Source organism: Cherax quadricarinatus, chromosome 34, assembly GCF_038502225.1.
Source record: "Cherax quadricarinatus isolate ZL_2023a chromosome 34, ASM3850222v1, whole genome shotgun sequence".
Classification (NCBI taxonomy): domain Eukaryota; kingdom Metazoa; phylum Arthropoda; class Malacostraca; order Decapoda; family Parastacidae; genus Cherax; species Cherax quadricarinatus.
Genome location: NC_091325.1, coordinates 8,076,236 through 8,099,290, shown reverse-complemented (window position 1 = coordinate 8,099,290; position 23,055 = coordinate 8,076,236). Strand labels below are relative to the sequence as shown.

General features: G+C 41.5%; 1 protein-coding gene across 5 annotated transcripts in view; it reads right to left on the bottom strand.

The window, feature by feature from the left end:
• The window catches only part of LOC128693682 (transforming protein p54/c-ets-1), a 496,563-nt gene that overhangs the window by 362,690 nt on the left and 110,818 nt on the right, over positions 1–23,055 (bottom strand). For all 5 annotated transcript variants that reach the window (XM_070091145.1, XM_070091146.1, XM_070091147.1 and 2 more), the window contains 2 exons: positions 19,094–19,177; positions 16,331–16,514 (listed from right to left, as the gene is read on the bottom strand). In XM_070091145.1, the coding sequence (XP_069947246.1) occupies positions 16,331–16,514; positions 19,094–19,177 (268 nt within the window). The remainder of the gene's footprint in view (positions 1–16,330; positions 16,515–19,093; positions 19,178–23,055) is intronic.

Genomic DNA, 23,055 nt, shown 5'->3' with positions numbered 1-23,055 from the left:
TATGTTGCACCAAACCTGAATATCCAGATTTCGACAGCAGAATTGGGTTTGGGGGGAAGGGTTAAAAGCCTATGGACTACATTGGATAACTAAACCAGATACTATCAATAACAAAAAAAACTTAAGCACCATACAAAATGTCTTACTCAGGTAAGAAATACCAGCTTAGAAAGGAGATTTGAAACACTGACAATATGGCGGGTGCGTGAGAGCAGGAAAAACCGTGACACGACAACCACACATCAGGTCACAACAGGATAGAGACGAGAGATAAGCAACACGACTTATTTTCAGTTAATCAGGATGAGGGCAGCGCTAATCTTTCTCTGGGTTCACATAGCACTCGGAGAATGTGAGGCATTCAGGTTTCATTCAGAATTATAAAGTTGTAGAGGTTTAAAGCCTATAAACTACACTAGGGTCATTGGGGCAGTGCGTAACCAATTTTACCGCCCGTAAAATAGCGATGAGGGTAAACACTTCGCTTGTATATACGCTGAATGCACCTCTCGGTGTGTATATCCTGATCAGGTTCATTCAGAGGGAGAGAAGGATAAATCCAGTTCCTTGGATCAAGTGGCTCTCGCCAGCACCAAGCCTCTGCGCTTCAGGAGACTAAATTACAAAGCGGAATCTATAGAAAGAAAACAAGTTTACATCCACAAAAGACTGATCAAATTCATTGCATCAACAATCTCTCACCAGCAAGAGGGCCTCACTAGCATAAAAAACAGTAAACGTCCTTTAAAGAGAGAGAGAGAGAGAGAGAGAGAGAGAGAGAGAGAGAGAGAGAGAGAGAGAAATATACTGTTTATTTCGGCTTCACACTGATGCACTGGAAAACAAATAGAATGCAGATGTAGTATACACAGACTTTGCAAAAGCCTTTGATAAGTGCGACCATGGTGTAACAGCACACAAAATGCGTGCTAAAGGAATAACCGGCAAAGTAGGCAGATGGATCTTCAACTTTCTAACCAATCGCACACAAAGAGTAGTGGTAAACAGAGTTAAATCAGATGCTGCCATAGTGAAGAGCTCTGTCCCACAAGGCACAGTACTCGCACCTATCCTGTTCCTTATTCTCATATCAGACATAGACAGAGATGTAAACCACAGCACTGAATAATCTTTTTGCAGACGATCCTAGGATCTGCATGAGAGTGTCATCCATTGAGGACACGGCAAAGCTCCAAGAAGACATAAACGAAGTTTTCCAATGGGCAACAGAGAACAACATGATGTTCAATGAAGACATATTCCAACTACTCCGTCATGGAAAACTGGAGGAAATAATAACTAGGACTGAGTATACTACAAAATCTAATCACACAATAGAGCGGACAAGTAATGTGAAGGATCTGGGTGTGGTAATGTCCAAAGACCTCATCTTCAAGGACCACAACAATGCCACTATCACATCTGCGAGGAAACTGATAGGATGGATAATGAGAACATTCAAGACAAGAGATGCTAAACCAATGATGATCCTTTTTAAATCACTTATTCTTTCTAGGTTGGAATACTGCTGTACATTAACATCCCCATTCAAGGCAGGTGAAATTGCAGAACTAGAGAATGTACAGAGAACCTTTACTGCACGTATAAGTTCCATCAAACACCTTAACTACTGGGAGCGCCTGGATGCACTTGACTTGTACTCACTAGAGCGCAGGCGAGAGAGATATATCATAATCTACACCTGGAAGATTCTGGAGGGACTGGTCCTTAATATGCACACAGCAATCACTCCATACGAAAGCAAAAGACTTGGCAGGCGATGCAACATACCCCCAGTGAAAAGTAGGGGCGTCACTGGTACACTGCGAGAAAACGCAATAAGTGACCGGGGCCCAAGACTGTTCAACAGCAATGAGGGGCATTACGGGAAGACCCTTGGTTGTCTTCAAGAGGGAGCTGGACAGATGCCTAAAGACGGTGCCGGATCAGCCGGGCTGTGGTTCATACGTTGGATTGCGTGCGGCCAGCAGTAACAGCCTCGTTGATCAGGCCCTGATCCACCGGGAGACCTGGTCGTGGACCGGGCCGCTGGGGCTTTGATTCCCGGAATGCCCTCCAGGTAGACTCCAGGTAGGCAATCATCAGACAATTAGTAAATACATTAATTCGTCTAAGAAGATAATCGACGTTTTCTCCATCACTTTTCATCTAAAGAGAGAAGATTGAAGTAACTGTCTGCGTCTATGACATAACAGTACCTTCACTACACTAGGGAAAAGCCCAGCTAATTTTAAGGTGGACAAAAACCTGTTTATAAAGAATAAGTCATGAGTGTTAATCCCACCAATAAATAAAAATGCGGGTACAAAATCATTTTGTTATGAGAGGAAGTATGGGCAAGAGGAAAGCCCACCTGAGAACTGGGCAAGAGGAAAGCCCACCTGAGAACTGGGCAAGAGGAAAGCCCACCTGAGAACTGGGCAAGAGGGAAGCCCACCTGAGAACTGGGCAAGAGGAAAGCCCACCTGAGATCTGGACAAAAGTCAAGCCCACCTGAGATCTGGACAAAAGTCAAGCCCACCTGAGATCTGGACAAGAGACAAGCCCACCTGAGATCTGGACAAAAGTCAAGCCCACCTGAGATCTGGACAAGAGACAAGCCCACCTGAGATCTGGACAAAAGTCAAGCCCACCTGAGATCTGGACAAAAGTCAAGCCCACCTGAGATCTGGACAAGAGACAAGTCCACCTGAGATCTGGACAAAAGTCAAGCCCACCTGAGATCTGGACAAAAGTCAAGCCAACCTGAGATCTGGACAAGAGACAAGCCCACCTGAGATCTGGACAAGAGACAAGCCCACCTGAGATCTGGACAAAAGTCAAGCCCACCTGTGATCTGGACAAGAGACAAGCCCACCTGAGATCTGGACAAGAGACAAGCCCACCTGAGATCTGGACAAGAGTCGAGCCCACCTGAGAACTGGGCAAGAGGCAAGCCTACCTGAGATCTGGGACAAGAGACAAGCCCACCTGAGATCTGGACAAAAGTCAAGCCCACCTGTGATCTGGACAAGAGACAAGCCCACCTGAGATCTGGACAAGAGACAAGCCCACCTGAGATCTGGACAAGAGTCGAGCCCACCTGAGAACTGGGCAAGAGGCAAGCCTACCTGAGATCTGAAGAAAGGCTGGTGTATGAGCACATCTACTCGTATCAAACCTTCCAGATACATATGAATGCAATTTCCGCTGTTACTTGTGTTGTCTCGAGAAAGCTTTACTGAGCGTAACGTTGTGACAGTATAAACCACCTTTGCACTCACGAAATCGTAATGACACGATTGCAAACAATCGTTTATGGTTTATCTATGCACCTGTGTCTTTCCATCAGTAGAGTCGGCTGTACGCCTTTGTAACTAGTTTATATACGGAGTCACGTCTCATCGGCGGCACTTTGAAGAGCCGCTCAGCCTCTTTCTCAAGGCCAATGGTGAGCCCAGGTGTGCTGGAGTATTTCCTGCTGTGTCCCTCCAAGGGGGGTGTTCTTGATGCAGGTGAAGGGTTCTTGACTCAAGAGATTGGATATCCTCCCTCTTCCTTGGATCAATTCCGATTACCTCGTACTCTCCAGGTTCTGTATTACCCCCTCGGGTTAAGCGCTTCCTCGTGAATATAGCTATAATATAAAAGCTAAGAAATCTACCCTCCACCTCCTCTGTTAACAGTGAACGGCCGTTTTCTAGTATTTATGTATGATATTATATACGATGATTTTTGTACGGTAAATTAACTATCGCGACGTTTCACGGGAACATTATTGAACGAAAGTTGTAAATGGTTTTAGCCACGAACGATTTTTTTGTGACACCGCATTGTGTGGAGACCTTCCACAGGTACCTACACTCAGCTACCACTACTGCATTGATCACCACTACACTCAGCTACCACTACTGCATTGATCACCACTACACTCAGCTACCACTACTGCATTGATCACCACTACACTCAGCTACCACTACTGCATTGATCACCACTACACTCAGCTACCACTACTGTATTGATCACCACTACACTCAGCTACCACTACTGCATTGATCACCACTACACTCAGCTACCACTACTGCATTGATCACCACTACACTCAACAATCACCATTACACTCAACAATCACCACTACACTCAACAATCACCACTACACTCAACAATCACCATTACACTCATTTATTACCACTATCAACTTTACCCGGCCTAGTGCCATACTCGTCTGGTGCTTGCAATGTTAACCAGGCTGTTGCTGTTGGTGGCCCGCTGGCCCCACATATCCATCACAGCCTGGCTCATCTGGCATCTGGTGAAGATACTCATCTAGTTTCCTCTTGAAGACTTCTACACTTGTCTCAGTAGTGTTTCTGATATCTTCCGGTAAGAAGCTAAACAGTATGATTTCAGTTTTCTTGCACATTGGCATGATGGACGAGGATATGACCTGGAAGGCTTGCGACGGGGTATAACTGGAGACGACTGTATGGTGTGGCGGAGGTCGGGTTAGGTAGGAAGGTAGATAGGGTATTATTTCTAATTAACATCATTAGATACACCGCACTCCACGGATCCCTTCTGCTTAACGCTTGAATACGTCCAGCAAGACTGTAGTTTCTAAGTCATTTACATCGCCATTATTTCTTTCTGAGCCGGGACAGTGGATAAGAGGAACTGATGAATTAAGGGAAGGTTCAGCAGTTGTTGCCGCCCATAATAACTACTATGGAACCTTGGTTTATGTACTTCCAATTGGCACTAATTCCACGAGTTGTAACAGCCTAGTTGATTCTCAGTAAACAGGGAAGTCTGCCCTCGATCCAGGCTGAGAAAGTATAATTTTTGAAACCAGTTTTGGTTTTGTCCGCCAAACACGGTGTTTGAGAATTTCACACAAGCATTACAGATCAAAGATATCCTGTAACCAGTTCGGAGAATCTGCCTACTCCCGCAACCTGGTCAGGTTTTTCTCTTGCTTGTCCGATCAGCCAGGCTATTCCTGTTTGTGACCGGCTAGCCTGAATATCCATCACACCCTAGTTGCTCTGGCAATTGGCGGAGGTAGTGACTGAGTTTCCTCTTAAGACTCTTAAGCTGTTCTGGTAATATTTTGATATCTGTAGCACACTGAATGGTCGTTGCTAATGGATGTTGATACAGTATTATCTTTTGGTGCCCATGGGATCCCCTACGTTTAACTGAATTTATGTTTCACTTCCTCCCATATTTCTTACTCCAGTACATTGTAGTGTGTAGGCTTGGGACTAGGCTGTCATGTATCTCCTGCATATAAATCAGCTTCTAGCGGACTCTCCTCCACTCAAGAGGGTGCATATTCGGTACCCTGAGCCGTTAACATCGAGCAGTACTGTAAGTAGAGAGAACGCAAGCGAATTGGCACTATTTCCCTTATTCTAAAAGTTCTAATGATCACCCTGTCATTTTTCTAGCTTTCATATTTGCCTTACTGTGTTCTCTAAAAGACAAGTCATCTGGCATTATAAAACCAAGGTTCTAGTGGGTGATCTTCCCGCATTATGTACGTAGTATCACTGCCAGAATATATTTCTTGGATGACAGCATCCTCCTTTGACGTTCACGTAGACGTTAAGGAAAAAAGACATGAAAATAAATTATCCTATATGCTGTAAGCAACCCAGACAGAAATACGAGACCCTCAACAAGCTCTTTGATGAATGACCCTCAACATAAACATCAGATGTATTAGGGACCTCAAAAAAAAAAATCACAAGAACCACCTCACGGAGATAGGGTTCTCAAAGAAAAATCTGTAAAGAAATCACTATACTTAACTCACACAGATAGGAACTTCCAATAGAGTTTATATAATATAATATTCAGAGTTAGGGATATACAAGGGAATTCCCACAGAGATAGGTAACCCAGGAGGGTCCCCGGAGTAGCTGCCACCTGTGAGAGGCAGGGGGATGGAGGGGGAATTATCTGTGATGCCAGCCCTGCCTCCCTCCTGCCTCACACTGATAACTCAACGTCAGATTTCACTGCGCTACACCGCAGCTCAGGTCGTGCGTCTAACCATACCCACAATATATCCACACAACCACATACACGTTATCGCTCACTCACACACACACACACACACACACACACACACACACCATACTGGAGTATGCAGCACCAGTTTGGAATCCACACCTAGTCAAGCACGTCAAGAAATTAGAGAAAGTGCAAAGGTTTGCAACAAGACTAGTCCCAGAGCTACGGGGATTGTCCTATGAAGAAAGGTTGAGGGAAATCGGCCTGACGACACTGGAGGCCAGGAGGGTCAGGGGAGACATGATAACGACATATAAAATACTGCGCGGAATAGACGAGGTGGACAAAGACGGGATGTTCCAGAGATGGGACACAGACACAAGAGGTCACAATTGGAAGTTGAAGACTCAGATGAATCAAAGGGATGTTAGGAAGTATTTCTTCAGTCATAGAGTAGTCAGGCCATGGAATAGCCTAGAAAGTGATGTGGTGGAGGCAGGAACCATACATAGTTTTAAGGCGAGGTATGATAGAGCTCATGGGGCAGGGAGAGAGAGGACCTAGTAGCAATCAGCGAAGAGGCGGGGCCAGGAGCTGTGACTCGACCCCTGCAACCACAAATAGGTGAGGAAATAGGTGAGTACACACACACACAGAAGGGACAGAGGAGACACAGAAACAAGAGGTCACAATTGGAAGTTGAAGACTCAGATGAGTCAAAGGGATCTTAGGAAGTATTTCTTCAGTCATAGAGTTGTCAGGCAGTGAAATAGCCTAGAAAGTGACGTAGTGGAGGCGGGAGCCATACATAGTTTTAAGACGAGGTTTGATAAAGCTCATGGAACAGGGAGAGAGAGGACCCAGTAGCAACCGGTGAAGAGGCGGGGCCAGGAGCTAAGACTCGACCCCTGCAACCACAAATAGTGAGTACAAATAGGTGAGCACACGTTTGGAACCCACACCTAGCCAAGCATGTAAGGAAATTAGAGAAAGTGCAAAGGTTTACAACAAGACTAATTCCGGAGCTAAGGGGCATGTTCTACGAGGAGAGGTTAAGGAAAATCGACCTGACGACACTGGAGGACAGGAGAGATAGGGGGAGATATGATAACGACATATACTGAGAGGAACTGACAAGATGGACAGAGACAAGGACACAGCAACAAGAGGTCACAATTGGAAGTTGAAGACGGGGCCAGGAGCTGTGACTCGACCCCTGCAACCACAACTAGGTGAGTACAACTAGGCGAGCACACACACACACACACACACACACACACACACACACACACACACACACACACACACACACACACACACACGCAGGGGTCAGTCCTAGGACCAGTGCTGTTTCTGGTATTTGTGAACGACATGACGGAAGGAATAGACTCTGAGGTGTCCCTGTTTGCAGATGACGTGAAGTTGATGAGAAGAATTCACTCGATCGAAGACCAGGCAGAACTACAAAGGGATCTGGACAGGCTGCAGACCTGGTCCAGCAATTGGCTCCTGGAGTTCAATCCCACCAAGTGCAAAGTCATGAAGATTGGGGAAGGGCAAAGAAGGCCGCAGACGGAGTACAGTCTAGGGGGTCAGAGACTACAAACCTCACTCAAGGAAAAAGATCTTGGGGTGAGTATAACACCAGGCACATCTCCTGAAGCGCACATCAGCCAAATAACTGCTGCAGCATATGGGCGCCTAGCAAACCTCAGAACAGCATTCCGACATCTTAATAAGGAATCATTCAGGACCCTGTACACCGTGTACGTTAGGCCCATATTGGAGTATGCGGCACCAGTTTGGAACCCACACCTAGCCAAGCACGTGAAGAAACTAGAGAAAGTGCAAAGGTTTGCAACAAGACTAGTCCCAGAGCTAAGAGGTATGTCCTACGAGGAGAGGTTAAGGGAAATCAACCTGACGACACTGGAGGACAGGAGAGATAGGGGGGACATGATAACGACATACAAAATACTGAGAGGAATTGACAAGGTGGACAAAGACAGGATGTTCCAGAGATTGGACACATTAACAAGGGGACACAGTTGGAAGCTGAAGACACAGATGAATCACAGGGATGTTAGGAAGTATTTCTTCAGCCACAGAGTAGTCAGTAAGTGGAATAGTTTGGGAAGCGATGTAGTGGAGGCAGGATCCATACATGGCTTTAAGCAGAGGTATGATAAAGCTCACGGCTCAGGGAGAGTGACCTAGTAGCGATCAGTGAAGAGGCGGGGCCAGGAGCTCGGACTCGACCCCCGCAACCTCAACTAGGTGAGTACACACACACACACACACACACACACACACTTGTCATCTCTCTCCATTACCAGCCATAATGAGCACCCTGCACTCACCTCACGGGCTTCTGTCCACCTGTTCTCTGCTCCCAGATCATCAAACTGCTGGTCCAACTCCTTGATTACATCTTCACGCCTCGTTACCTCATCGCCCAACCTATTTTACAATTCACTTCGACCATCATTATGGCTGCCGACGAACCTCTTGCTCCCGCCCCTCTAATTACAGCCAAGAATCGGCCTGCATAATGTCTGATCACACAGGTGGCTGTCTGAGGTGTGAAGCCACGAGATGAACTCTATGTCTTGTTTATATTCTTCTTCCTCGTCTTTCTGTTGCTGTTTTTATTACTATTTTTATTATAGTAATAATAGAAGTGTAATGGTAGAGTACTAGAAGTATTAATATTAATAGTGATAGTAGTAGTAGTAGTAGTAGTAGTAATATTAATAGTGGTAGTACTAGTAGTAATAGTGGTAGTAGTTGTAATAATAGCAGTACTAATATTAGTAGCAGCTGTATGACTCTTTAGCGCTTCTTTTTTATTATAATAATAATAATAATAATAATAATAATAATAATAATAATAATAATAATAGCAGCAGTAATAGTAGTAACAGTATTGGTAACAGTATTCTGGCAAACACTATTTAACAAGGTCCACATCACCATAAAGTCAGTTGCTTAGTTGGGATGGTGTAAGCCACCATTAAGGTGATACACCATAACGGTGTAGATTCTCTGTTTTGTTCAACACTGGTTTTAAATCGGTAATGTCCACGTCATTGTGAAACCATCAGTAATACCTATATGTTATTCGTAAATCATTTTTATTATTAATTACACTGAAAAGATCCCGATAAAGTGCTTCCCCATGAATTTATAAATAATTATTTAGAATCGCCGACAAGCCTGGCCCTGGGATAGACTGCTGCAGCAGGAAAACTCTCGAAACCTCTCGAAGGTATATTAAGGAAGCTACTATTGGGAGGAGATCGAATTCACAAGTACCAAATATTAAAGAAAGGTCTTCTGCTTTTCTTGTAAACTCTCTCTCTCCCTTCCTTTCTTTTCCTTTCCGCTCTCTGTCTCTCGTACCTAACTAGCTAGTAACACAATATCGCTAAGCCGACATCACTCAAGAATGCAATTAAACTCATTAATTAAATAAGAAAAAATTATCAATATCTCTCTTGACAGGAAATTAACTTTTGCCAGGTCCTACACTGTGGCCAAATGGACCATCATCAACTGGTGTTTCAACGAGCAAAGCTCGATGTCACCCACGTGTCACAGGAAAGTATTTCTGAGAACACGGCAGGAAGAAGCCAGCCCTCACCCAAGTATGGATGTAAAAACATAAATTCAATTCAATTCAAGTTTATTCTCTATAAGGGTTACAATGTGGGGTTTACAGGTTTTGGGTATTGCGTGGTTTACCTGTTATAAAATACTAATTACACAGGGGGCCACTAGGACACTTAGCATAGCTAGGCATTTCGGGCAGACTTAGATTAATTCTTAACATAAATCCTTATAGATTATGGTATTAAGGCTAAGTGACTACATCATAATTTGTGAGTTTAGCAATGTGAATGCTTTTGTTTTGGCACAATACAAAGTGTTTATATTGGAGTATCATAGGCAAACTTATGACTAGTTAGGATTTATTATTTTAAGATTAAGATTAGTATTTCTGGGTTTATAGTCAGTGGGTGAGTGAGTGTAATTGTGAACCACCAGGTGGTTATCATGTAGTTAGTTGTCGGGGTGTATCAGGGAGATAAGATGTTTTCTAACTGTTGTTTTGAAAGTGATGAATGTGTCTGTAGTTCTAGAGTTTTCAGGTAGGGTGTTCCAGATTTTAGGTCCTTTGAAATACATTGAATTTTTGTAAAGGTTTAGTCGAACACGGGGAATGTCATAGAGATGTTTGTGTCTGGTGTTATGCCTGTGGATCCTGCCACAAATATCAAGAAAGCGTTTTAGGTCAAGGTTAATATTGGAATTTAAGGTCCTGTAGATATAGATTGCACAGTAGTAAGTGGGAATGTTCTGAAAAGGGAGTAAGTTTAGATCTATGAAAAGTGGGGGGGGGGGTATTGCCAGGGATGGGATTTAGTGATTCTTATTGCGGCTTTTTGTTGGGTTATTATTGGCTTTATGTGTGTTGCTGCAGTTGATCCCCAAGCACAGATAGCATAGGTGAGGTATGTATATATAAGTGAATGGTATAGTGTGAGAAGGGCATTTTGCGGCACGTAGTATTGTGTCTTGGAGAGGATCCCCACCGTTTTGGATACTTTTTTTGTTATGTGCTGGATATGGGTGCTGAAATTTAGGTTGTTGTCGAGGTATAGGCCAAGGAATTTGCCCTCATTATGTCTGGCAGAGTGTTGTCGATCTTAATGTTAAGTTGCGCAACATCTGCATAATATAGTAGGTTTTGCCAGTGTTAAGTGTAAGTTTATTGGCTGTCATCCAAGTCAATATTTTGAGCAGCTCCTCGTTAACAATGGTGTTGAGGGTGGCAAGATTAGGGTGGAAGATGACATAAGTCGTGTCGTCAGCAAAGAGAATGGGTTTCAGGTGTTGGGATATGTTTGGAAGATCATTGATGTAAATGAGGAAGAGCAGGGGTCCAAGGACACTTCCCTGCGGAACTCCAGTATCAAGTGGCCGTATTGATGAGGCTGTCTTTAATTAATGGTGACATACTGATACCTATTAGAAAGGTAGGATTTAAAATATGCAAGCGCATGGTCTCTTATACCATAGTGGTCAAGTTTGTGGAGTAGGCTGAAATACTGAAAGCTGGTAGATAAATTTCTGGAATGCTTGGGGTTTCAGTATACAATACATAACCACCGTGTTTTTTTCCATGAAGTATTTTTATTCACTTCGAGGCTGTAATTTCCCTGTACTAGAGGTGGTGCCTCCCTACGGTATATTATTACTTATATATTGTGTATTTACACAGTTATGTAATTACTACTCAATAGGACAGAAGGAATTCCGTAATATCTTTGGTTGCTTGGTCCTCAAGTATTTCCATGTAACTAATCTACCTACTAAGAGATATTAGGCATTCCTCCCGTCCAGGCTGGTAATCACATTACTCGTGATGTATAAATATATGTTTATATGGAGTATTTGATCTCAGACGCGAAGAGTCAATAAAGCAGGTCTCAGGAGTTTATAATAACTCTAGTGTATTAAGAATGTATTATGACTAGGAGTGGTCGTCAAGAGTACTGGAAGAGAGGGTAAGAACCAGGAGCAACAGGTACTCAGACTTATTACAAATACCTATCGTTGTCATCAGCTCCTCGAGGATTCTTCAAGAGAGGTGTAAGGGGAGACCTGAGGACTTTGGTTGTAATAACCTGGCCTCCTGCCACAAGCCCTTCATGACGAGGAGGCGTAGAGAAGGGAGCGAGATGAAGGACTATGCAGGGATGGAAGGGAAGTGTGCTGCTGAAGGAGCGAGAACGAGAAAACGGGAATTAAAAATGGAAAAAAATGCAGTGTTGGCAAAGCCCACATGAGTGGTAGAAAACATTTCCAAAGCAAGAACAGACCAAAGAAAAAGAGGTAGAGGATAGTGACTAGGGCAACAAGCCTACAAGTGGATATGAAGACACGTAATGTAGATTCAGGCTCAGGATTGTGCTTGATTAAGTTTTGATAAAGCTCAACTGTGGGCGAGACGAAATGAAAGATTGTAAAGAAACAAATGCAATATTTAGAGGAAACCTTTATTGCCGATGTTTCGCTCCCTCAATGGGCGTTATCGAGTCTCGAGTCACAAACAGATAAACTTGGTATGTGAGAACATATGTACTAGTGAGTGGTGGTGAAGTGGAGAACAAGTAGAGTGCGCTTCACGTCAACAGCGAGTGAGTGAGAAAGAGAGAGAAGCACGCATCCTACAGCCTCGGTTTAGTTACTCGTAGTTCTCGCCAAGTGCTCGTTAACATTTTCTTGTGCAGTCCAGCTATTTGGTTTACCAATACTGAGTGTGGATTTCCCCGGCTGCCGGGTGGGGAAAAAACTGAATGCAAGAGATGTTCTTCTGGATTACTTTATGGTATTGTATCCGAATGTTGGTTGTTTATTATTATTTATGAGAATGAAACCCAATCATTTTAGAAACGTATGAAGTTATTTCCTCAGTAACTAAGGTCTTCGATCCTAAAGGCACTAAATGGTACTGAAGGTTCAAGTACCTATACTTAGTAGGCTTTAACCTATCAACTGTGTGTTCACTTACCTATATGTGGTAACAACGGTCGAGTCTCAGCTCCTGGCCCCGCCTCTCCGCTGGCCGCTACTGTGATTATATTCCTGGCTGTATGAGCCCTTTCATACCTATTCATAAAACAATCTTCATAGCATCTCCAATGAGATTTATGGTGTTACACCATAAACAGATGCCTATCAGTGTCAAGTGCAAACTCCTACTGTATGCAGATGACAGTGCTCTGTTAGTGACAGGTAAAGACCCACAAGATATTGCTAATGTTTTAACACTGGAACTGGAGTCCTGCAGCAAATGGTTAGTAGACAACAAACTATCATTACACCTAGGGAAAACTGAAGCCATTCTCTTTGGAACGAAACATAAACTGAGAAGGGTAAATAATTTTAATGTTCAGTGTAATGGGGAGTCCACCACTTTGGTTTCATCAGTTAAATATCTGGGAATCCCCTTTGACCCATGCATGTCAGGAGAATTGATAGGGAACAGTGTAGTAAAGAAAGCGAATGCCAGGCTGAAGTTCCTGTATAGACAAGCACAGTGTCTACCTACTGAGGCTCGCAGGACCCTATGTCTAGCCCTTATACAATGCCATATGGATTACGCTTGCTCTTCTTGGTACTCTGCCTTGACAAAAAAACTGAAAGATAGACTGCAAATCACCCAGAACAGGTATTTAAATATAGTAAACTGGCTAAAGTCATTTAGTGAACATTGAGACATACTTCTCTCGGTGTATATATCTTTGTAAATGAGGCATGTGTTTAATATATTTAATTAATAAGTACCACCAGATGCAAACAAATAAACAAAACACAGTACAAGATATAGAGTATCTATCTGATAGTTTATCTTATAAATACTACTACTACTATTACTGCTGCTACTACGACTACTACTACTACTACTACTAATAATAATAATAATAATAATTATTATAATAATTATTATACTACTACTGCTGTTACTATTACTGCTGCTACGACGACTACTACTACTACTACTACTAATAATAATAATAATTATTATAATAATTATTATACTACTACTGCTGTTAGTATTACTGTTGCTACTACGACTACTGCTAATAATAATAATAATAATAATAATAATTATTATTATTATTATAATTATTATACTACTACTGCTGTTACTATTACTGTTGCTACTACGACTATTACGACTACTACTAATTATTATTATTATTATAATTGATTAATTTGGTTTAAAGGCAATTGATTACCAGTGAAGAATAATTTCATCCCCAAAATAGGAATTAAATTAAACTTTGGGTATATACACAGTCATGCACATGGCAGAGTGGCGTTGTTGTTGCTTCACTCGTCAGGAGATACTACAAGTGCCCCTGACACGGATCTCGGCCATATAGATGACTCGATGTTAGGTAAGATTCGTTAGGAAACAGGACAAGTTTGTCCTGACACGGGTCTTATATGATGGCCCACTACTGGAGCTTTTTGGTCATCAGACCGAGGCCTTCCGCTGGCTTACGGGTCCACATCTTTAAAAATTAAATCTATATTTATGAGATAAGCATATATTCTTGATATTAATAATAATTTACTAAAAAATAAGTACTACATATTAGAATGATACATATTTGTTTATAATCCATATTACTGTCAGAGTGTTGGGCAAGTTTTTCAGCTGAGAATTATTGAATAGAGGCATACGTTATTAATACGATAATCCTGGTGAATTATAATCCAAAGATAGATATAATTCTTGGCCGTTTAGTTGAAACATACCAAATGTATTGAAGTTAATCCTTCAAGACATATACGTTCTCTTCGACAGAAAGAAGCTGTAGAAAACGGTCCATATATGGCTATGGATGATATTATCAAGGGTAACTATAGTATTTTATCGAGGCTCACGTCGTGCTAGTGAATATACGTTCTCTGCGACATTCACGTATCTGTAGAAAACGGTCCATATATGGCCATGGATGACATTCGCAGGGTGACTATAGTATTTAACTGAGGCTCACGTGGCGTTGGTAAAACAGCTTTTCTTATTCGTAAGGTTACGGAACAGTAATGTGGAAAAAAATGTAGTTCAATTCTTTCTTAAATGAAGCCAAGCTGTTTGGGCGTCCATAATATAGTTTATACCTGGTAAGACGAGTAGGCAAACTACACAGATTCTTATTAGAGTGTCTAGCAAAAAATGATGATTCATAAATCTACTCCAACATGATGAAGCAACAAAGTGTAGTTGACATTTGTCAGTGAACTGAGAAAGCCCATCATGGAGACAGAAACACAACGTAGAAAAGGACTGTATATTTCAATCTTTTTCAGAGATCTTCCTCAGCACTGAAGATGATCTGATACCAAAATTGATCTCAGAATGAAATCAAACATTCAGTAACTTACAGCACTGTGGTTCAGTCTCCATGTGGGTTTCCTCTATTTTAACACATTTCTCAGAGTCCACCATCATTTGAGGTGATCTTACACCGAGGCTGGTACTGCCACCTGCTCGCTCTTTATTTATAATAATAATAATAATAATAATAATAATAATAATAATAATAATACCATGTTGCTGCTTCTACTGCTCCCACTAATACTGCTATCTTCAAGAATTCCCCTCCTAGACCCCCATTATGTGCACTGTGTACATATAATATGTTTTGTATTGGCTTGACAAGGCTCCCGGTGAGCGAAACGTAGCTACAATATTTGCATAACTAGTTGCACATGTCCATTCATTTAACATAATGTTAACCGTTGATTTACTTACAGCATCATATGAAGAAAATGGCTTTGTTAGTAAATCCAGAGGGTTAATAACCCAGGCTAACCCAAGAAATCCAAGCAGTGTACTTCGTCTCCATTAGTGTCTTTAGGTCTTTCCCAAGGATGAGATTCACAGCAGGTCAACTAACTCCAGGTATCTATTTAGTACTTGGTTACTGAGGCAGGAAAAGATAGACCTTCCCATATGTCTCTACCTACCCAGGATGAATTTCGACGATTAGCAACAAATTTACAGATACCAGTTTATGGTTGCGTTTCCAGTATAGTTTCATATCTTATATTCTTAATGGCATTATAGAATTTTGTTGAACTCTCCCCGGCTGGTCTTAGATACATAATGCTCACTATATGTTGCCAAACTTTCTTGCCTTGTTAGACGCAAAATAAATGTTTCAAATGACAAATTATCAATCGCTCAACAAAGACGATGAATGTTATAGAATATAATCTCTCGAATGCGAGAAACCCAATCCTGAAAATATTTCGGGGTCTACATCTTAAGAAGCTATGCAGACACCCGAGTTGTAATATCCACGACATAATTCCAACTGAGAATGTCACATCACCTTTGCAGTTTGTTTCGTCCAAGCGAAGACCCAGTTAGAAAAGAAAAGAGAATATTTAAGCCAAGAGATCACCTTGAATAGACGTCTGAACATTTTTTTCACTTTGGAGAGGAGTTAAAATAAAATGACTGAGGCTTACTTAGAAGTGCCTTCAAGAACGGAGCCTTTGTGCTGGAAATACCCTTTACTTTCGTTCGATAAAGCCTGATTATTTCCTATTCTCCTAGTGCGTTATAACCCTCTAGGGTTTAGCGCTTCCCTATTATTATATTAATGGGGAAACAATAAACCCATGAAGGTGATACAGGGCCTGGGAAACTGGGATGGGAGCCCTTCACCAGGGTCGAAGCAAATTCCTTAAAGGATCCCCATTAATAAAATAACAAAATACTCACCTAAAGAAGACTCCGGGTCAGAGAGGTCAGCGAGGTCGGGAACCTTCTGCATGGCCTGCTGCATGGGCGCAGACGAGGAGGGCACACAGTGGGGGTCAGCACCAGGTGTGTCGAGGACACCATCGTAGGAAGGGTCCACAGGTTCCTGCTTCACCAGCCCCGGCAGCTCTAGCGAGAACTTCACCTGAGGCAACGAGAGAGGAGAAATTAATAGACTAAAGACCCAGACGATCGCAAGTAAGGTCGTTTGAAGCCTCCATTCTCTTAGTAAAATGTTTCATGATATCATTATTGCCTTACTGAAGTTTCCCAGCTCAAGATGACAGAGTTCATCACTTGATGCAATAAATTGTTCTTATGTGATGTAATATGACAAGAAAACATAACCCTCTAACGAATAAGAAAAATATGCAAGACGTGGGCATCAAATTTGAGGGACAGAACCCCTCTCACCGATGGTGATGAACAGATTTCTTCGAAGCTACTTCTCTTACTTTCATTAGGGAAGCCTGTTATGCAGGCGAATAGTCTCGGCAATAAAGATAGTCACGTGTTACAACTGTCTTAGTCATCATTTGTCGGTATTGTATACCATCAATATTAAGATAGCTAGGTTTTGTTCCCATTCTGTGTCTATCATGTGAAGCAGGATAGCAGTTCATTGCTGATTTACACATCTTTCTCTAATTAAAAACTATACAACAAACACGTCAAGGTTACACAAGTCTTCTGATGCGTCAGAGGCACCATGTTATGTACAATATGTTGAGCTAAAATACTGGAGGAAGGACTATATTTTCAAGAACATTGGGAGTCAAGGAAAACATTTAAGGCTATACATAGTATGTGGCTTCAGGGATATTAAAATAGATAAGAACAATGTTTAGCCTCAGGAATGGTTTCATCAGAGACATTAGGTTAACAATAAGAAAGTTACCTTCCTATTTTAGATCTACATGGATGTACTACCTGGAGGGCTACATGGAGGGCATTTCGGGGATCAACGTCCCCGCGGCCTGACTGATGTGATCAACCAGGTATCTGGGGCATGAAGTTTGCAGTCTAATATAGACATCACAGCTTGGCTGCTCAGAGATAAAATGCAATAATTTATCAAGTTTCCTCTTGAAAGCAGTTCTTGGTCTAAGAGAAAATTTGAATTTAAATCCCGTTAAGCACTAAACCTGAGCGGGTCATTTATCGCATGAAGAACTTTCAACTCTTTGTAATTATAATGTCATTATATATATTTAGTAAATGAAGTGATAGCATATTCTTCATCAATGAAATATGTCTCATGACGTAGTTTTAGTCATATGATGACCCGCTTAGTAAATAAGCAGCCTCAGGCGTCCCCGTGCTGGGGATCCGTCCCAGTTAAGTCAATGAATTAGATTGTACCCCACTACATTCCTTACCGTGTATTCATAAAACTTGATTTTCTATAAAAATAACTCTCCTTTGTCAACTTTTTCTGAGAAGCTATTTCTTTGTGGTGATTTAAAAATAGCCCATTTAGTATTTGCCAGATATTATATATATATATATATATATATATATATATATATATATATATATATATATATATATATATATATATATATATATATATATATATATATGTCGTGCCGAATATGTAAAACTGGTCAATTAGCAAGAACTCATTTAAAATTAAGTCCTTTCTAAAATTTTATCTTATACGTTTAAAGATATATTTTTTTAATTAATGTTGATGTAAAAATTTATAATTTTGCTCCAAAAGGAACTTAGAAAACTTACCTAACCTTATTATAAGAAGAACAATTTATTTTAGTTGTGTAAGAATGGTATATAATACTGACAAGATGAAATTAAGACACATGTGCAACATCTGGGTATCTTTATCGTAGACGTTTCGCCATCCAGTGGCTTTATCAATACAGATTCTAGGACATAACTTGAATCTCCACGACTATGGTGCTTTTCGCACCTACTCCTAGGTTGAGGGACTGATTACCTCATCTTCTGTACATAGTTCTACTGTCTTCAAGTTATGTCCTAGAATTTGTATTGATAAAGCCACTGGATGGCGAAACGTCTACAATAAAGATACCCAGATGTTGCACATGTGTCTTAATTTCATCAATTTATTTTAGCCTAACCCAACTAAATATATTTTAGATTTGTTTACAATAATTTAATACTAAACAAACACAGTTAAATATAATTTTTTCGTTAGGTTCAGAATGATTTTGGCGAAATTATTGCATACACAAATTTTCACTTGTCCTATATGGCAAGATGAGCGTTGCTATTTAAGCCAAGATCGCAAGTTCTGGCTATTCGGCACGACATATATATATATATATATATATATATATATATATATATATATATATATATATATATATATATATATATATATATATATATATATATATATATTGATGTTGTTGGATTCTGATATTAATTTTTTAACTCACTTTACCTTTATATTCTTTTGTAATCTTCGGTGTGCTGTTACATAATCGCAGCTGTCCAAGTTTTCCACGATGTCTGTACACATCGCGTCAACAATTTGCTTGTTATCAATGCTTACAAACCCATATCATGGTGATTTATTAACTGCTAAGGGCAGAAATGTCTTGCTCTAAACCTATGTTGTACCTAATTGTGTAGACGTGGTTTCTTGTGTTTTACACACTTCCTTGAACTCATTACAAGATGTGCCCAATATTATGACTAAAACTTTGCAGGAATGTAGGTGCCCCTCCAGACACTCACCTTCTTCTTGGCAGACATCCTGGAGACTGCCTTGCCGTCACCGTAGAACTCCAAGTCCATGATGGCGGAGAACGGACTCAGGCACTGCAAAGATAAGACATGTTGGTTAGGAAACACACAAACACATATGGGATCAAATCATATGCAATCAAAATCCCCACACTGGATATACCAAACTTATCATAATCTGGAAATAAAGAACATATCCAGATTTCTAATGATATTTATTACCGTTCAATGGACGAGTGGCCACAAGAGCATTGCATTATGTTATGACATCTGTGGCCGTATTCGAGGGTTCTTCTACCATAATAGCCCGACCAGAAGCCAGATTCCCTTATTGACCACATGGTCATCCAAGCGGTTGCTGCGGGTGGCCCGGAGACCAAGGGCATTATTGCACAATGGACGAGTGACGACAAAGGCATTACTGAGACCCTTGACACAGCTGACGAAAGGTTTCAGTTCGTGAAGGCACGCGCACTGTTTTTGCTGGAGATATTTTAGTGAATACCGCGATCTTCAATTGCCTTTCGTGTCCTCTAATTATTATGTGGATTATCGACCTGTTTGCTGCCCGGGCAATATATTTCATTTTCCTGGGCATTATGGCATAGGCTAGAGATCTGTTTAGATATAATCGTAAATAAAACCCAAATAAATCATCTAGAGCCAAATACCTTCCAGTACGCAAGTGGGCCAAGTTCCTGGGGTTTACTCCCTCGCATCAGGTCATTAGGGGGTCAAGTTCCTGGGGTCGGATACCTATGGTCAGTCGTCACATATTCATTTTTTACAATTATTCCTCAACCCTGAAGCCGGTATCGTAAAGAAAAAGTAGGCAGTGATCTCTTCAGTGTCATGTGGTGAGGTACGTGACGGTAAGCCAGGCGAGAGTGCATCAGGCAAAACTCTGCTGCAACATCAAGTGGACAATCACAGGGAACACCAGGCAACGTCTCTGCAACATCAAGTGGACAATCACAGGGAACACCAGGCAACGTCACTGCAACATCAAGAAGAGAGTCACAGGGAATGCCAGGCAAAGTCTTTTTATTCCAAGTATTTTACTCTCGTCACACTTGTGTTGTCATGTCTGAGTGGTAGCAGAGTCCTGAGATACGTGTGGGCGTCCAACACTGCCCCAGCCAGATGGTCAACAAATTCTGGGCGGTGTTCTGCCGTGGCTTGTGTTAGGCCGCTGCATTGATAATCACGTCTTGTTGAGGCTTTGTTACTTTGTCCCTCACCACTTACTTTATACTTAGAAGAATGTTTCGGGGTAATCTTTATGTTAAAGGTTCCCAGGATAATCAGCCCAGCGGTACAGTCTCACTAAAATTGGTTAGGAAATATAGGAATAAGAATAATTAAAATAAATTAATCACTCTTTCTCTCTCACACACTACCCCTTCAGTCACGTACCGTAGGTGACCCCCCGCCCCATCCACACACACATGAGGCTTTCTCAGACTGGAGAAAAACAAATCCCTCCAGCGTTCTTCAGCGAGGCGTGAATCCGTCCTTCTCATGTCACCAAGCAAGAGCAGTTAGAAAATTCTTATATTTTCTTTTACGTTTTTATGTAAAAAAAAAAAGGAGTACATGGCAACCTAGAATAATATATTAAATTCAGTATTTACTTTGAAGACTTGACAAACAAAATATGTTGCAGTTATAACCTATTAACAGTAAATATTTTTAGTATTGGCATCATTCTTCGCATATTTTTTTTTATTTACCAATAAAACACTTCGAAATGCGGAACATTTATCAATAAAATTCCTTGAAATTGAAGTTGGTCTTTAATGACAATTTAATACTAAAATTTACAACAGTTCCAGAGTAACGAGTGAACACGAACAGTTTACAATTCGTCTTTATAAACACGGAAAAAATTTAGATAGACCAACTGAGTATAACGGCTTGGAACAGAAACCTTTTTGACCTAAGTTAAAGGATTGCTTTTGCGTGGTTTATTGGTCAGGAAATAAAATCAACCAACACGGATCCACCTACCCAGTGGATTCTTGAAGATTTCATTTTGACATTGTAGGAGGAAATAAGAGGAAGGAGCTAGCTTTTTTTTTTATTATTGTGGCTGGGTGAAGTCACCTGTCAGAGAGGGAGGTGGGAGGAATCAGATGACTGCCTCAGGGCAGCCTGGAGGTATTATCGTCCGCAGAGTGTAATCACTCACTGCATCCGGTATCCTTTGGAATATTATTTACAAAGGGATATTCAATTATCTTCCCTTTTATAATTACAGTGTTGGTAGAGTTCTGCCAGAGAATTTAACGATGCATTTCACTCATGTTTAAGCAAGGTGGCACTTATCGTAAGCAAACTGTAAACCGGAGACGAGATTAGAAGACTTTTCAATCGTGTGAAAAAAGACATGGTTTCACATTAACTTGTATTTTATGTCATGTCTTTCCCAGACGTTTCGACCAGTCTTTGTAAGTTAAGTAGTGTTTTGTTGACACTAACTGATCGACCTCATGTGTTCCACAATCATCTTGATAATTGTGGAACACAACCTCGTTACAATCCTTACAAGATATTTTGTAAATACCAGTTCCTTCTTTAGTATTTCTCTCGTCGGTATACTTTCACTAATTCTTCGTCTTCTGTGGATATCTGAGGACCGTCTAAGATTACTTCGTTTTCATGCCATCTAGCTGCATGTTCCAAATATAAGAGTTAAAGCTTATTTCAAAATTAATGTTCCGTTGCTTACCTGCAACAGATTTCGAAAGCTTTCCTATTCTCTCAGCCTGGCTTGGAGCCAGGCTTTTCTGTTGACTGCTTGTTCTACCTGGCTGCTGCTGTTGGCGTCTCACTAGCCTAGGAAGGTTTACCTGGTAAAAATTCTTATTGGTAATATCTGGAACATAGTGAGGAACTGAATGGATTCTAAGTGGTTAAGTTGTTTGTGTATTGTAGCAGTCTCTTCAGTCGTGAATTTGATGGGGGATTAAGATGTGTAACTTCTCAAAAAGTATTGAAAGAAGAGCGTCTGTATATCTTTCTAGCTTATAAATATGTCATCAAGGTAACTAACGTGCCTGCCCAATATGCCAAGATGTTCACACTTTTCTATGTACACAAACATCTCGGTATACGTATGCACAGAAATACGCTCCTCTCGGTGTGTATACCCTGAGATGCACATCTCTGGGTGTATACACCTTGAAGCAGGTGAGATAACGCTAACCCCGGGGTGACTGGGCGTGTAGCAGTACCCGGCAATGATGCCCCGGCGGCGTCACCAAGACCCACAGCGTCCAGTGTTTCCTGCCCTAGTCACCCCGAGGACAGGCCCAAGGCGACACCTGAAAACACGACAAAGAGACTGACCGCTGATGAACCCTTCCTCACCTTGCTGGTATTATCATTATTCTCATCGTCCGTCGCGGCTCCGCGAAATTAATTCCTCGCCTGTATGATTTTAGCAGTTACGATCTTTGAAGGAGTCTGCGACTTGGTGGGTGGAGAGGCATTAGGTGACGTCTCGTCAAAGACATCGCTTAAGACTATATTATCATAATTTTCACAAGGAAGCGCTAGACCCTTAGGGGTCATACAATGGCTGGGATGGAAGATAATCAGATCTTATCCGAGGATGTGGAGGATATCTCCGATTCCTTCTACCAAGCGCCCTTCATTATCATGTTGGGTAAGTCCCTGCAGGTTACCTGTAGTCACGTCCGGGGGTCACCACCCCTGCGGCCCGGTCTCACACCAGGACTCCCTGTTGCTGACCCGTTCGACCAGACTATTGGCACCAGCTGCATGTGGACCGACGTATGCACCACAGCCCAAACCTGGTTGCCTCCTATTTCTCAGGAACAATGACCCTTACGGGCTTACCGCTTCCTCAAGATAATAACTGATGACAGGAAAAGGAAGGAGAGAGAGAATAAGTTTTTGGTGTGGGGGGGGGGGCAAAATTGAATACG